General features: G+C 44.4%; 1 protein-coding gene across 2 annotated transcripts; it reads left to right on the forward strand.

The window, feature by feature from the left end:
- Positions 1 to 25: 25 nt before the first annotated feature.
- On the forward strand, positions 26 to 15558 carry POLR3F (RNA polymerase III subunit F). Of its 2 annotated transcripts, none has more exons than XM_053397322.1 (9): positions 26 to 120; positions 3177 to 3294; positions 4876 to 4943; positions 5288 to 5355; positions 5592 to 5704; positions 8077 to 8220; positions 9719 to 9826; positions 11565 to 11756; positions 15184 to 15558. In XM_053397322.1, exons 1-9 carry the CDS (start codon positions 77 to 79, stop codon positions 15259 to 15261), a joined length of 933 nt encoding a protein of 310 aa, XP_053253297.1. In that variant the 5' UTR covers positions 26 to 76; the 3' UTR covers positions 15262 to 15558. The 2 variants fall into 2 exon arrangements, with proteins under 2 accessions (XP_053253297.1, XP_053253298.1); XM_053397323.1 differs by having other exon boundaries at positions 9719 to 9790.
- Positions 15559 to 17349: the final 1791 nt, after the last annotated feature.

Here is a 17349-nt window from a genome sequence, read left to right on the forward strand (position 1 = left end):
CCGCCTGCCCGATGGGCGCCTGCTGTTTACGTCACCGCGACTCCCCTGGTCTCGCTTTGCGACGGAGGCTTCCGCCATGGCGGAAGCGAAGGCCCCGGAGCCGCTGGAGATAGAGAGCAGGTAAAAGCCGAGCCCGAGGCAAAACCGACGCCTGCACCCAGGGGACCCGGGTGCCGCGGGGCTCTGTCCTCAAGCGACTTGGAGGAAGGAATGGAGGGGAGACTCGTCCACTCTGCTGGGTTGGAAGTGGGGAAGGGGTGCAAAAAGCGCAGGGGACACGATTCCCTGAAAGGGATTATGGCGCAAGCGGGGGGGGGGGGGAAGGATCTCAGGAGGGACAAGGTTAAGCTCCTTCACTCAGGCAGGAAGAACCAGCTGCACAGATATAGGGAGGGAGGGGGACACCTGGCTTACTAGCACTAGTACAGTGGTACCTCGGGTTACATACGCTTCAGGTTACAGACTCCACTAACCCAGAAATAGTGCTTCAGGTTAAGAACTTTGCTTCAGAATGAGAACAGAAATCGTGCTCCAGCGGCACGGTGGCAGCAGGAGACCCCGTTAGCTAAAGTGGTGTTTCAGATTAAGAACAGTTTCAGGTTAAGAACGGACCTCCGGAATGAATTAAGTACTTAACGCGAGGTACCACTGTACATGTGAAAGGGACCGAGGGGGTCTTGGTGGACCACAAACTGAGCAGGAGTTTGCAGGGTGATGCGGCAGCAAAAAGAAGAGCTGATGATATTCTAGGCTGCATCCACAGAAATATACAGTCATATCTCATGTTACGTTTGCTTCATGTTACGTTTTTTCAGGTTGCGTCCCGCGGCAACCCGGAAGTACCAGAAAGGGTTACTTCCAGGTTTCGCCGCTCGCGCATGCGCAGTAGCACTAAATCACCCTTCACACCTGCACACAAGTGCCAAATCGTGCCGCGCACCTGCACAGATACGGCGTTTCAGGTTGCGGGCTTTTCACGTTGCAAATGGGCCTCCAGAATGGATCCCATTCGCAACCAGAGGTACAACTGTAGTGCCCACATCAAGGGAAGTTATAGTGCCACTTTATCCTGCCTTGGTTAGACCACACTTGGGAGTCCAGTGTCCAATTCTAGGCACCCCAGTTTAAGAAGTGTGTTGACAAGCTGGATCGTGGGCAGAGGAGGGCAACCAAGATGATCAAGGGTCTGGAGAGCAAGCCTTAGGAGGAAAGGTTGAAGGAGCAGGGTATGTTTAGCCTGCAAAAGGGAGACTGAGAGGAGATATGATAGCCACCTTGTTGTTGTTGTTGTTTAGTTGTGCCCGACTCTTCGTGACCCCATGGACCAGAGCACGCCAGGCACTCCTGTCTTCCACTGCCTCCCACAGTTTGGTCAAACTCATGCTGGTAGCTTCAAGGACACTGTCCAACCATCTTGTCCTCTGTCGTCCCCTTCTCCTTGTACCTTCCATCTTTCCCAACATCAGGATCTTTTCCAGGGAGTCTTCTCTTCTCATGAGGTGGCCAGAGTATTGGAGCCTCAGCTTCAGGATCTGTCCTTCCAGTGAGCACTCAGGGCTGATTTCCTTAATAATGGATAGGTTTGATCTTCTTGCAGTCCGTGGGACTCTCAAGAGTCTCCTCCAGCACCAGAATTCAAAAGTATCAATTCTTCAACGAGGGGGTCTTGGTGGACCACAAACTGAGCAGGAGTTCAGAGGGTGATGCGGCAGCAAAGAGAAGAGCTGACGCTGTTCTAGGCTGCATCCACAGAAATATAGTGTCCACATCAAGAGAAGTTACAGTGCCACTCTATCCTTGGGAGTGGCACTTGGGAGTCCAGTGTCCAATTCTAGGCACCCCAGTTTAAGAAGTGTGTTGACAAGCTGGAACGTGGGCAGAGGAGGGCAACCAAGATGATCAAGGGTCTGGAGAGCAAGCCTTAGGAGGAAAGGTTGAAGGAGCTGGGTATGTTTAGCCTGGAAAAGAGGAGATATGAGAGCCACCTACAAATATCTAAATGGCCATCTCATGGAAGACAGAGCAAGCTTGTTTTCTCCTGCTCTGGAGGGTAGGACTTGAACCAATGGCTTCAGGTTACAAGAAAGGAGATTCCAGCTAAACATCAGGAAGAACTTTCTGACAGTAAGAGCTGTCTGACAGTGGAAAGGTCTCCCTTCCTTGTAGGTTTTTAAGCAGAGGTTGGATGATACATAGTTGAGATTCCTGCATTGCAGTGGGTTGGACTCAATGACTCCTAGGGTTCCCTTCCAGCTCTCTGATGCTATGAGGAGTCTCTGGAGAAACATCTCCCCAGGGACATTTTAGCACCATCCAGTATCAGCATGTATAACTGGGAGATTTAGGCCACAGATAATGAATTAAGGCACAGTAGTAGACAACATCTCACATTGTCAGATGGCAGGTGATGTCCTTTCCAATACCCCTCCTGTCTCTTCCTCAGGGGAAACCGAAACAAACCAGACTTTTCTACCATGGTCTCACACCAGGTGAGAGTCACTGTGCCTGACCTACAATGCCATATCCTGGCAAACAATGCAGGACTACCCTACCCCTGTAGCAACCCAAAACAGTCATCCCTACTGCCCACAACAGAGCTTGTTCTTATAGCAAGGCAAGCTCTGGACCACACTCCAGCGGCATACAGTCAACCAGTAGTCAAATAGCATCCCACACTTACTTGCAGGCAGATATCTCCCTGGACAAACAGAATAATGCAGGCAAAAACCATACAGTCTTGCTGGGTAGGAGAATATACCAGGCTGGTACCAACCCCAACCCCCAGGCTTTTATCAGTCGGTCCTTAAGGGGCAGTGTGGCAGACACTCTTCTTGTAGCAAGGCAGGCTGCGGACCAGGCCATATTCGCTCAGCCAGGAATTTGATTTGGTTTGATTCTCCAGGGAGATTTTAGCCTTTTACTCCCTGGTGTAGAGTAAATGGCTTGCGTGTTAGTTCTTGATTATTTTTCTTATTGTTATAGGTGTTTGTTTTTACATCTTTTTTTCTGCTGCTGTTTTCTCAGTGATAGTTCTTGTTTTTTTATTGCAATTTATATTTTTCTTATTAGTTATTTGGGACTTAAGAAAAGAGTAGATATAGAGGCTTTATGTGATGTTCGTTGTGGATTTGTTCCATAATTAGTGGTACTTTACTTGCTATTTCTACTTTTGCCAGGATCATTGAGCTGTGCCATCAGTTTCCCCAGGGTATCACAGACCAGGTGATTCAGAATGACATGCCTCACATGGAGGCTCAGCAACGGGCAGTGGCCATCAACAGGCTGCTCTCAATGGTAAGACCTTCCCTTGTTCTCAAAAGACAATAGAGTTCACCTAGTTCTTTGACGGGACGCGGGTGGCGCTGTGGGTAAAACTTCAGTGCCTAGGACTTGCCGATCGTATGGTCGGCGGTTCGAATCCCCGCGGCAGGGTGCGGTCCCGTCGTTCGGTCCCAGCGCCTGCCAACCTAGCAGTTTGAAAGCACCCCCGGGTGCAAGTAGATAAATAGGGACTGCTTACCAGCGGGAAGGTAAACGGCGTTCCGTGTGCTGCACTGGCTCGCCAGATGCAGCTTGTCACGCTGGCCACGTGACCCGGAAGTGTCTGCGGACAGCGCTGGCTCCCGGCCTATAGAGTGAGATGAGCGCACAACCCTAGAGTCTGGCAAGACTGGCCCGTACGGGCAGGGGTACCTTTACCTAGTTCTTTGACAGTATTTAAAATGGATTATATATCGGGATAATACACGTTAAGCGGTTAACCTACGTAACAACCAGCTATTGTGCATATTCATGAATACACATGGAGAATGTGCACATAATCTGCTCATCAAGAAGAATTGCGTGTAAGGGGGAATCATGCTTCTGGGAGATTTTACATACTTATTAGAGAATGTGCATATTGCTCAGAGAATGTATAGAATGCAACCAGGATATGGACCTTATTCAAAGCCTATTGGAGAATGTTTGTATCTTGGCTACATTCTCTGGGCAATATGTGTAACATGCTGCTTTACTTTTGCTACTGCTGGCAGGAACACCACCACAATTGTGTTCTGCCCATTGAGCCCTCTGCATGTGAAGCAGGGGCCTCTGGTGGCAAATGGGTGCCTTGATCATATCCCAGCCCCGTCTAGCAAGCAACATCACAGATTTAAGCCTTCTCTTGAAGGCCGCTAATCTAGCTCATCTCATAATCTTCATCCATTTGTCTAGCTTTGCTGCTTAGAACCATTTCACATACCTGTACAGTGGTACCTCGGGTTACAGACGCTTCAGGTTACAGACTCCACTAACTCAGAAATAGTACCTCGGGTTAAGAACTTTGCCTCAGGATGAGAACAGAAATCGTGCTCCGGTGGCACGGCGGCAGCGGGAGGCCCCCATTAGCTAAAGTGGTACCTCAGGTTAAGAACAGTTTCAGGTTAAGAACAGACTCCAAAATGAATTAAGTTCTTAACCCGAGGTACCACTGTATTGTACAACAGCAAATCAAGGTTTGCTATAGAACATATGCTCAACAGAAAACTGCAGCCAAATTTCCCTGACAAATATATCTGTTTGCCACAGGTGCCCATAAATTTGTGTCATGCATATCCATAAACATGTGCACACATTACAATTTGTAGAGTATGCCTAAAAATGTAATCCATTTAGGTGTCCTTCAGAGTCACGAAAATGAAATGTATAACATCTTAAGGGGGAAAATATTTTTTTCTGATCCATTAAGAATGAATATTAATTATATAAGGGAATATGCAGTATTAAATGAATACAGTCTAAGTTTATTACTGAGTGTCTTTCATATTGCATCCTAATGTTAAATCATTATTTTAGAAATCTGTCAAAATATTACAATAATGTGTATTCTCTTAGGGACAGCTGGATCTGTTGAGGAGCAGCACTGGCCTCCTCTACAGGATCAAGGAATCTCAGAATGCTGGGTAAGCTGTGCTCTCAAAACATCAACACTTTTTCTGCTTCTGTCACTGAGAAATTGATGGACATAATTGTAATTACCATGACACTGTAGCTTGAAAAATCACCTTAGGTGGAGGAACATTTCTAAATAACCAGTAGAAAGCTCTCTCATCTGTGGTCAAATTCTAGTTTCTTTTTGACATCTCAAAATATGTATAGTATTGATTTATTTCATAAAATGTATATGTCTCTTGATTGTCTGGTGGGGGGACCTCAAAGTTGTTTAGTATTTAATTTCACATTGATCAAATCTACTGAGGTTTTCAAAAACCAAACACTATTCACTTCTTATTTTGTCTTTCTGCAGTAAAATGAAGGGATCTGACAATCAGGAAAAGCTGGTGTATCAGATTATAGAGGATGCAGGAAACAAAGGTAATGCGCTTGTCTGTCGCTTTGTGTTTTCCACTTTATGGTCTTCTTCACTGTAGCTTTTTAATTCCTGAATGCAGTGGAGTTAGAAAGGTTTTATTTTACTTGGAGAAATGGCATTCAATACAGGAAAAGGATGTGGGGATGGTATTATGAGAACCTGGATACATGTAATATGTAGAAATATGATTCATGCTCAAGATGAATTAATTTTCCTTTTTTTTAAACAACCAAAACAGGTATTTGGAGCAGGGATATTAGATATAAAAGCAATCTTCCGTTAACTGAGATCAACAAGATCCTGAAGAACTTGGAAAGCAAGAAACTCATTAAAGCTGTGAAGTCTGTAGCGGTGAGTAGCTCATAATTTTGAACTAGCTAAACAGTCTGTACTGCCTGACCGTTGTGTGGGGGTAAAGCATTTCTATTGTGTAACAGAAGAAATAGCTCTTAAGAGTCGTCGTCTAATTGTGGTTTCACCTGTTAAATCATGGGTAGGCAAACTAAGGCCCAGGGGCTTGATCCTGCCCAATTGCCTTCTAAATCCCACCTGCGGACGGTCTGGGAATCACCATGTTATTACATGAGTAGAATGTGTGCTTTTATTTAAAATGCATCCCTGGGTTATTTGTGGGGCATAAGAATTCGTTCATTTCCCCTCCCCTTCAAAATATAGTCCAGCCCCCCACAAGGTCTGAGGGACAGTGGACCGGCCCCCTGCTGAAAAGGTTTGCTGACCCCTGTGTTAAATGGTAGAAATAAAGGGTTTGCCAGTGTGGTGTAGTGGTTAAGAGTGGTAGACTCGTAATCTGGGGAACCGGGTTCACGTCTCCGCTCCTCCACATGCAGCTGCTGGGTGACCTTGGGCCAGTCACACTTCTTTGAAGTCTCTCAGCCCCACTCACCTCACAGAGTGTTTGTTGTGGGGGAGGAAGGGGAAGGAGAATGTTAGCCGCTTTGAGACTCCTTAAAAGGGAGTGAAAGGCGGGATATCAAATCCAAACTCTTCTTCTTCTTCTAATGAGCACCCGTTACTAGGAGCAGCAGTCATTCCTGGTTCCTGGAGGTGGTGGCCGTGGTTGGATGGGCCATCTGTCCTGGATGCTTTCGTTGAGATTCCTGCATCCATCATGGTCCTTTCCAACTCTAAAAGTTTTGTAATACTGTGCACACAGGTCCTGCTTGCTGGTTTCCCACAGGCCTCTGGTTGGCCCCTGTGAGAACAGGATGCTGGCCTAGATGGGGCACTGGGCTGATCCAGGCAGGCTCTTCCTATGCTCTTAAAGAAATGAGCAGTGCTGCTGCTGCTGCCCAAACCTCTGCCACGGACACTGCCAGAGCCACCCATAGCCCCACACCACGGTCGTGCCTGTGTCTCATGAGACTTAGGAATCGAGAAGATACCGACTTTAAAAAAAGAATGGGGAAAATTTATAATTTACTTAGGAGACCATTGTAAACAAATGAAAACGTTAGCTGGACTGTAAAAATAACTTGTAAAGAAACGAAAAATATGGATAATTTAGAGAAATGAAAACTTTAGAGACTTTAGAAATGAAACTTTAGAAATGAAAATTTAGAGAAGGTAGTGGAAACCCAGCCAAATGGGTGGGGTATAAATAATAAAATTATGGTTATTATTATACAGTCATACCTTGGGTTATAGACCTTTCGGGTTGTGTGATTTCGGGTTGCGCACCGCGCTGAACCTGGAAGCACCGGAATGGGCTACTTCTGGGTTTTGGCGCATGCGCAGAAGTGCCGAATCGCAACCCAACCGTGCGCAGACGTAGCACTGCAGGTTGTGGATGCTGCGGGTTGCGAACGTGCTTCCCACATGGATCATGTTCGCAACCCGAGCGTCCACTGTACAGTATGTAGTTTTAGAAAAAATATTTTAAGGACCCATGCAGGGGATGCGGGGGAGGTCGCGAGATACAGAGAATCTCATATATGAATATGGTAAAAGTTTTTCTCCCCCATTATTTTGAATTTGTTTTTGTAAAAACCAATGAAAAATATTTTAAAAAACAAAACGAGCACACACAATGTAGGGCAGGTAGAGGTGAATATACAATTGTGCTTAAGCAATTCACTTTGGCAGGTAAAACCTCAGCGCCTAGGACTTGCCGATCGTCAGGTCGGCGGTTCAAATCCCCGCGGCGGGGTGCGCTCCCATTGCTCGGTCCCAGCGCCTGCCAACCTAGCAGTTCGAAAGCACCCCCGGGTGCAAGTAGATAAATAGGGACCGCTTACTAGCGGGAAGGTAAACGGTGTTTCCGTGTGCTGCGCTGGTTCGCCAGATGCAGCTTGTCACGCTGGCCACGTGACCCGGAAGTGTCTGCGGACAGCGCTGGCCCCCGGCCTCTTAAGTGAGATGGGCGCACAACCCTAGAGTCGGACACGACTGGCCCGTACGGGCAGGGGTACCTTTACCTTTACCTAATTCACTTTGGCAGAGTCAGAGAGATGCATGCACACAACTGCTTGTGGCATTTTCCAGAATACACAAGTTTTCATAGAATTGTAGAGTTGGCAAGGACCCTAGGTCCAACCCCTGAACCCCCTGCAATGCAGGAACATGCAGCTGCCCCGGACAGGGATTGAACTTGCAGCACTGGCATTCTCAGTCCCGTGCTCTAACCAACTCAGCAATCCAGGCTTAATTTTTCTCTCTTAATGAAAGAGAACATGTGAACAAAACCTGTACCATTAATTCACTAGGCTTCCAAGAAGAAAGTGTATATGTTATACAACCTTCAACCAGATCGCTCTGTGACCGGAGGAGCTTGGTATAGCGACCAAGACTTTGAATCTGAATTTGTAGAGGTGCTTAACCAACAGTGTTTTAAGTTCTTACAGACCAAGGTGAGTGTCCTTGTTTTGTGCATGATTCTTTGTGCCATGTCAGACTGCAATCCCAATAATGTGCCAAAGAGATCTTTGCTTTGCGGATTTAACTGATAGCATATCTTGGCTGGCAAGCTGTGAAGCAGGAAGGAGCAGCTGCTAAGGAACATTCTGCAGGAATAAACTCATAAAGTCCTTTAACAGTCTCCAGTTTTCCTTATTCCTAAAAAGGCAACCCCAAATACTGTAGAAGAAATATATTGTTATATTATTTGTCACCAATGCTGGTCGCGTTTTTGGGAGTGCTGTTGGTAATGAGCCCTGGTATTGTTAGTTTGAAGGGTTCCATCACACTCCAGTGTTACCCAGAAACAGACTATAGGATGGGGCTCTGCAAATATCTCAGACACTAAATGCCTTCCATATGATTGCAAGGAACAAAGTAAACTCAGTGATTTTTTAAAAAAAACCTGCCGGTTTAAGAGTCTCCCATGTTGGTTCAAGCACCACAAAGCTGGCTGCTTTTAGTTAATTAATTTAGTTACATTTGTTTTGAATTTTACTTATTTTTATTATATGTGTATAACTATTTTATGTATATTTGTTTTTTTAATATTTTTGTGGTTTGTGTGTGTGTGTTTGTTTCTACATTTTTGTTATGTACAGTGGTACCTCAGGTTAAGAACTTAATTTGTTTCAGAGGTCCGTTCTTAACCTGAAAAGGTTCTTAACCTGAAGCGTGCTTTTGCTAATGGGGCCTCCTGCTGCCACTGCGCCACTGGTGCGCGATTTCCGTTCTTATTCTGGGGCAAAGTTCTTAACCTGGAGCAACCACTTCCTGGTTAGTGGAATTTGTAACCCAAAGCGTCTGTAACCTGAAGTGTCTGTAACCCGAGGTACCACTGTACAGTGCTTAGAGACCTCTTTGATTAAACTGCGCATAAATCTTCCTGAATTAATAGATTAATAAACCTAAAACAATGCCTTAACACGCATGCCCCACGATCGGCAATGATGCACAATTGTGATGCAAGTTGTGCTTCCTAACGCATTTCATCCACCCGCAGGTTCCCTTGGCCTTTCAGGCCCAGATGCAGTGGGGAGGGTGGCTACTGCCCTCCAGATTGCCTGCCCGCTCTCTCTCCTTCTGAAGGGAATGCAACTAGCTCCGTAGTCAAACCACTATGCTACACTTCCCCTCCACTGGGGACAGGAGCACTGTGGTGCTAACAGTGCAGTGCTGGCAGGCAGTGTTGCCTAGTGGTTTGACTATTGGACTGGCTAAAGACATGCCATATGGTTCACAGGAATGCATTGCTATATTTCCCACATAATTAACCTCACTGCGACCTGATGCATGTGCTTTACCGCATGTGCTTTGCCACTGAGCCCCATGTGCCTTTCTGGGTGCCACGTCCAATAATCTCTCTAAAATTATGTTAAACTAGGAATGTATCCTCCTTTACCGATGCAGACTGGCTCTGCCACACACCGTGCTTCTCTCTGTGTTTTGTAGGCCGAAGCAGCTCGAGAAAGCAAGCAGAACCCCATGATCCAGAGAAACAGCTCGTTTGCATCCTCTCACGAGGTGTGGAAATACATCAGTGAGTTAGGTGTCAGTAAGGTGAAGCCGTCGTTCTATTTCTTTCCTTGCATTTTCTGCACAATAATCAATACTGCATTGTAGCTATGGATAATTGGATATTTATTTTTTAGCTTCAACTCAACTTTAGCTACATATTTCTCTGATGATCCTATATTTTAGAAATATCCTCCCCAGGGAAATAGTTACTTTGTTGGTGTATAGGAGAGCATTAAAAGCTTTTTATCGTTATTACAGCCTGCATTTGCGTAATCTTACTTTATCGGGTTTTCATTTTCCCCCTAAAAATTTCATCTCCTATGGTTATAAAGTTTTAAAAATAATACTCAATTTTAAAAAAAGAACAAATATTTGGGCTTGGGCTTGGAAAGTGATAAAATAAAACCTTATGGCTTCACAGTGGGGGGAACTATGGGAGCAGTCAGTAAAACTTTCTTTTTACTGCTTGTTTTCCTTTGTCTGTGAAATCAGAGTGCTGCAGGTAAAGGCATTCAGCTGATTGTTGGTGCTGGCCTTGCAAGCACCGCCCATGATCCCTCTGTCTCCACTCCCAGTGGGCTGATCAGTGAGCCCAACTTTGGAAAGGAATAATCAGGAGCTTTCATTGCTCCTGTGGAACCCCATCCTTACCTGCTCCACACCTGATGTCACATATAATGTCAGGTGTAGGGCAGGTGGCCATGGCTTGGTAAAAAGGGCCTGGCAGGTCAAATGGAGACCTGTGCTGGTCCTAATTAGGCCTGTGGGTGGTCTAGGTCCAGCAGAAGATGCTGTTGTTGCACTACCAGCTGCTCATTCCCTCTTTGGCTCCTAAGAAGATGTAGTTAAGCAGTATATAAATTGTTTTTAACAATAATAGATGAGGTTTTTTTCCATGCTGCCTTAAGTTCCTGCTTGATAAGCCTTTGATTTTCTTACTGTTATTTCCTAGCATCTCTAATTTCTGCAGCATTCATTTCAATTTTTGTGCAGTGTTAGCCACAGCCTAGCAGTAGTAGTAGTAGTAGTAGTAGTAGTAATAATAATAATAATAATACATTTTTATTTATACCCCACCCTCCCCAGCCAGGCGGCTAACACCAAATATAAATTACAATAAAACATAATAGAAAAAACAACAACAAAAAACAGTTGCCGTATTTTTCGCTCTATAGGACGCACTTTTCCCCCTCCAAAAATTGAGGGGAAATGCTTGTGCGTCCTATGGAGCGAATGCAGGCTCCTTGGCTTCAGCGATAGCAACGCGAAGCCTCCGAAGCGCAAAGGGAGCACTCCCTCCGTGCTCCAAAGGCTGCGCACCGACCCCTCTCGCTCTCCAGGCTTCAGGGATAGCCGCGCGCAGCCCCTCCGGCAGGGAGAAGCTGCACGTGGCTATGGCTTCTTTAGCCCTGCGCAGCTTCTTCCGGGAGGGAGAGGTTGCATGGGGCTAAAGAGGAAGCCAAAGCAGCCAGCGGGATGGACCCCGCTGGCTGCCTTGGCTTGTGACATAGCCGCGTGCAACCCCTCCGGCAGGGAGAGGTTGCGCGCATCCTGTACGTTGCTCTTTGGGGCTGGGGGGGGGGAATAAGATTATTTTTCTTGATTCCCCCCCCCCCAAAAGCTGGGTGCACCCTATGGTCCGGTGCGCCCTATGGAGCGAAAAATACGGTAATTAAAATACGGCTTGAAATACAGCTTAAAATGCAGTATCAATACAAATCATCTCCTTTGTTTGAAAAAGCTTCGTCTGTTGTTTCATTTTTACAAATCTTTTTTTAAGGTGGAATTGTCAATGGAAGATATTGAAACCATTCTCAACACGTTAATCTATGATGGAAAGGTAGAAATGACCATTGTTGCTGCAAAAGAAGCCGCTGCCGGCAGCGTGGACGGGCACATGAAACTGTACAGAGCCGTCAACCCCATCATCCAGCCTACAGGCTTAGTTCGGACGCCTTGTGGACTCTGTCCGGTGAGTTACTTCTCAGGAATAACATGAAGATATTCAGCTAATCTGACATATTTAAGCTTATTTCTCATTTAGACAGCCATTCAGGCAGGACTGCAGAGAACATACATAACAAATCCTATAAGCTGTAAAATGTTTAAGCAGGAATAGAACAGGCCAATGACCCATGTAGTCCAGCATCCGGTTTTCACAGTGGCCTGTGGGGAAATTGCAAGCAGGGTTTGAGCACAAGCACAACACTCTCCTCTTGTGACTTCCAGCATTTGCTCTTGTGATATTAGCTTCTATTTTGATATAATTATTTGGGGGTGGGGAAACCAACAACAGCTGTGTTTACAAAAAAATCAGAAACATGATAAGGGTAAAAGGGTAAAGCCGATTACGTCCAGTCAAAGGCGACTATGGGGTTGCGGCGCTCATCTTGCTTTCAGGCCGAGGGAGCCGACGTTTGCCTACAGACAGGTTTCTGGGTCATGTGACCAGCAGGACTAAACCGCTTCTGGCGCATCGGGACACTGTGACGAGTGCCAGAGTGCACAGAAACGGCGTTTACCTTCCCGCCCCAGTGGTACCTATTTATCTACTTACACTGCTGTGCTTTCGAACTGCTAGGTTGGCAGGAGCTGGGACAGAGCAACGGGAACTAAAACGATAAACAGATACACAGAACATAGTAGCTGAAGGTAGCTTTAAAGGAACTTATCAGAAATTGTAGACATAGATTTTTTGGGTTTTTTGAATTTTTATTTTTTGCCAACAACCAAAACACAAACAGTGAAACCCCCCCAGGCGGCTGATACATTAGGTATACATAATCAATAATAACATATTCAAATCAACCATATGTACAATTTTATATATACGTTAACACTCCTCCATCCACAAGGTTTATTTAACTTTTAACATTTTAATTGCCCCAAATTGTTTAAACCTACCCAAATAATTCACTATCTTCTCAAACCAATCCTCCTCTTTCTCACTGACCTTAAACCTTTTCATTCCGTGTATCTTCACAGTTAGATATTCTAAAATTAGAATATTATTCAGTTTTTTCCTCCATTGGTTCACCCCTAGCTCTTCTGCATTTTTCCAATTACTCGCTATAACCTGACTGGCTGCAGTGACCATCAGTTTTACCCATTTACATTCCTCTTTTGTTTTTAACTCGGTGCTACTCAGACTAATAAGAACCATTAATTTAGATATTCCCACCTTCCTAATTGTAGACATAGGTGATCAACAGCATCAGAAAATAAAAATGTCTTTGTGAGGTATTGCAGTCCTATTGCAGTCGTTAAGAGTCGTCAACAGGCTCATCACAGCTATCTGCCAATCACCCATTCCCACCACCCTTCTGAGTAATACCCCTCCCCACCTTCTCACTATATAGAAGGATCTGGCAACTTCTGTTTCAGTGTATCTGAAGAAGTGTGCATGCACACGAAAGCTCATACCAAGAACTAACTTAGTTGGTCTTTAAGGTGCTACTGGAAGGAAAAATTTTGTTTTGTTTTGTGAGGTATGTAAAGGAGGCAAGCAAACTATCTGGAGGATGGAATTCTACAACTAGTACAGCACAGGCTAGTGCCACCCCCTCCTATTCTTCAGCCACTGCCTACGTCTCCTCAGGTGGTAGAGGCACCAAGGGAAGGACCTCTGATGATCTAAGTAAATGGCTTTGCTCATGTGAGAGAAGTCGCTCCATCAGCGATCTGCCTCCCAGGCTGCAGGCCAGGGCACATTTCATTTTTAATTGTGTTTGGAAACAGCTGAGAAGCTGTAAGCACTTGGTGAAACATGCCCAGCAGCTGGCCCCAGGTTGTACCATAGCGGCTGTAATTTGAAATAGCTACTGTTATAATTTAAGAGAGAATGTAATGAAAATGCAATACAGATGGTACCTGACCCCGGTCAGACTGGCAAAAATGTATTAAAACTGTAGTGATATCTGTTGGAGAAGCAACAGTGGGGCAGGAACCTTTCTACACATGTGGTGGGAGTGCAAAGAGATAGTGGGATTTTGGGAAAACATCTATAACAAATTGAAAAAGATGTTTAGATTTTCATTTGAAAAAAACCCAGAATCCTTTCTCTTAGGCATCATGTCAGAGGAAATAAAAAGAACGGTCAGATCAATATTTATGTATGCAACTACGGCGGCAAGGTTATTGATTGCCAAAAACTGGAAAAGCAGCAGCGTCCCAACTAAAACAGACTGGTTTTCTAAAATGATGGAATACTTCCATATTGCCGAACTATCAGGGAGGATAAGAGGAGATATGGTACAAAAAGTGAATAAAGAGTGGGCTATCTTTAAGGAATATATCAAAATTTATGTGGAGAAAGTAGAATTTCTGACAGATATTGAGTGAATCCAGAAAATGATTAGAGTGAAAGGAGAGTAAAGTTAAGGTAGAAGAAGAGATTAAAGAAATAATGAAATGCGTTTAAGCTAGTTGGAAAAATAAAGTAGCGTAACAAGAACGGCTGGAAGTCAAGTCACTTGGTGGGTGTCCGTGTGGGGCAGGTGTGTAGGTATGTGGATATGTACAGTATAGGTAAGGTATTACATAGAGTAATGTAGGTGTGTTTTATGTTAGGAATATAAGGTAGTGTGTTATGTACGTGTATTGTGTAAATGTATATGTATGTGTTTTATATGTGAATAAAATTTATTTAATAAAAGAAAAAGAAAAAATGAAATAGCTACTGTTTCTGAGCAGTATTCAGAAGGTGGCCCTACATACAAAACAGCAAACTATTCTGGAGTTTACCAGGAGTACCTTGTCAGAACTGAGCTTCAGCTTGTTGGCCCTCGACCGCTTCATTCCTTGTTCCAGACAAAGCACTTTGGTGGGGGAAATGGAGAAGAAGTCAGCATGTCGTTGGCATCCAACTTCCAAGTCCCAATATAACCTTGTGCAGGGGCATATATAGTTATTAAAGAATATGGAGGACAGGATGAGATTCTGTAGTGATGCAGTAAATAAAAATAAAGAACGATGATGCAGAATAAGCAGATAATGCATACCCTCCAACATTTCTCTGGTGAAAATAGGGATGCCCTGAAGAAAAGCAGGACATTGTGGGATTAAATCAGAAAATTAGAATGGCTTCTGTAAATCCAGGACTGTCCCTGGAAAATAAGGACACTTGGAGGGTCTGGATAATGCATATGTTTCCCCTGGTGAGAGCAAGAGTTTTCTGCAGGTCCTAGCAGTAAAAACGGGGGATTTCATCAACAATCAGTTGCCTAGGGGAGAAACCTTATTAAATCCATATGACCCCCCCCCCCATTGCCCAAGGAGATGATTGAGAAACTAACATGCAGTCCTTTGGGCTGAATGGGGCTGTACTGTATGCACATATAACTGAATTGATCTAGCAAATGGCATAAACTAATTGTATGTATGTTTAATTCTCTTCCTAGGTTTTTGATGACTGCCATGAAGGTGGTGAAATATCTCCATCAAATTGTATTTATATGGTAGAGTGGTTAGAATTTTAGCAGTAAGTGGAGAGAGCTTATTGCAACCTAGGTTGATCAACCTTCTAATTATGGACGCTGCTTTTCTTCAAGAAGAATGCAAAAATCCTTGACGGTGTCTTTGCTGTGGCAAAGACACGGATCTCTCTTCGGGCACTGACTGGACACATGGAAAGAAAGGGGCCAAGACTCCAAAATTCCTGTATAAACTGTATGCTGGCACAGAGTTCTGCATATTTTTTAGAGAGGCAAGTTATATTTTGACCTTTTGGGATATTTGTTGATTCCTCTGCTAAATAAAATAAATAATTTAAATTGCCATTGAGTCCCCCAGTGTGCCTCTTGGATCATAATGTAGTAGAGAGCAGCTGAACAAGAAGCAGCCCTGTTTTGTGTTACTGGGTGGGCACAATCCACCCAAATACTCTCTTGTTGAAGCCTTATCCAAGTAACTGGGAGGTGCATAGGAACACAAGCTGGGGCAGTGCTGAAATGGAGATATAGTCTTGTAAGTTCTACATCTTTTGTTCTGGCAAATCTTTTCCAGGTGCTTGTCTTAAATTGTAAAATCCAATCCAGCGAAAACAATGGATTCTAAGTTGAGTGTGAGTGATGTCCAAGTGGATTCTACTGGTTGGAAGGCAGGAAATTAGATCAGCAATTTTCTTTGCTTGTAGCTTCTCTCTGTTGACGGACTTTGAGCTCCATTTCCTGTCCTGCTTGGAGCATTGCCCACTTCTCTGTGTTATGTTCTCTTACTTTTAGCTCTCGCTGCTGCCTTTTCCTGCAGCCTTTTGCCATTCTGACTCCTTAGATTTGCCTCTCTTCTCTATTTAAAGAGAGAGAGACCCTCTTTACCTTTGGCTCCCCAACCCCCCCACCCCCGGCTTCAGCAAGGAAAATGAAGGTCTTTTTGCCTTCCCAGCACATTCATGTGGTTATAAACTTGCACACACCCTCCAAAGGCCTGGCCAAATTACTGTTAAGTATTCAAACTTTAGTGTACAGGATGTTTCATAACTTGTTTTGCCTTGGTGTATTTATATGATCAACTTACATTTTTATATCAGTTTACAGCCATGACTTCTTCCTCAATATACCGGGTTTTGTAGTTTCCGGACAGCAATACTCCCTTGTCCCTCTTTCCTCATATACAAAGAAATATTCATTTATTTCATTAAATCTATATTCCGCTTGATTGTAAAAACCTCAAAATGGTTTTCAAAGAGAAGAAAAAATCAGTAAAAAAATTAAAACTATTTGAAACAATCAATAAAATGTTCAAAAAAGAGAAACATTGAGAAAAGATAAACTGAAGACAAAACACACATCAACATTCTGCATATCTGGGTAGGCTTGTCCCCCCCCCCAAAAAAAACAGTGGTACCTCAGTTTTCGAATGTAATTTGTTCCGGTAGACCATTCAACTTCTGAAACGTTTGAAAACCGAAGCATGCATTTCTGGAAGAATTTACTTATGGAAAACTCAAAATGGAAGCTGCGTAGCATGTTTGACTTCCAAAAAGCGTTCAAAAACCGAAGCAGTTACTTCCAGGTTCTCGGCTTTCAAAAACCGAAATATTTGACTTTCAAGACATTTGAGAATTGAGGTACCACTGTACAGTTAAGGTGACTGTCTAATGTCAGTAGGCAGGGAATTCCAAAGTGTAGGTGCTGCCACTATAATACAATATTTTTACAAATGCGCTGTGGTCTAAACCACAGGGCCTAGGACTTGCCGATCAGAAGGTCGGTGGTTCGAATCCCCACGACGGGGTGAGCTCTCGTTGCTCGGTCCCAGCTCCTGCCAACCTAGCAGTTTGAAAGCACGTCAAAGTGCAAGTAGATAAATAGGTACCACTCCAGTCAGAAGCGGCTTAGTCATGCTGGCCACATGACCCGGAAAAACTGCGGACAAACGTTGGCTCCCTCTTCTAGTAAAGCGAGATAAGCGCCGCAACCCCAGAGTCGTTCATGACTGGACTTTACTGTCAGGGGTCCTTTACTTTTACCTTTTTAAATAGGCTTTATGTGTGCCCCTTGAACAGTACAATTTCTGCAGATCAAAGTGGCTGAGCTGGCACATGTGGGGGAACACAATCTATTTTT

This window comes from Podarcis raffonei, chromosome 7 (genome assembly GCF_027172205.1).
Source record: "Podarcis raffonei isolate rPodRaf1 chromosome 7, rPodRaf1.pri, whole genome shotgun sequence".
NCBI lineage: Eukaryota > Metazoa > Chordata > Lepidosauria > Squamata > Lacertidae > Podarcis > Podarcis raffonei.

Bases quoted from the DNA above. Each gene is read 5' to 3' on its own strand.
- POLR3F (XM_053397322.1), top strand. From the start codon at position 77: ATGGCGGAAGCGAAGGCCCCGGAGCCGCTGGAGATAGAGAGCAG. The intron at 8,221-9,718 runs GTGAGTGTCCTT...TGTGTTTTGTAG, and splicing joins TTAAGTTCTTACAGACCAAG to GCCGAAGCAGCTCGAGAAAG. The intron at 9,827-11,564 runs GTGAAGCCGTCG...TCTTTTTTTAAG, and splicing joins GTGAGTTAGGTGTCAGTAAG to GTGGAATTGTCAATGGAAGA.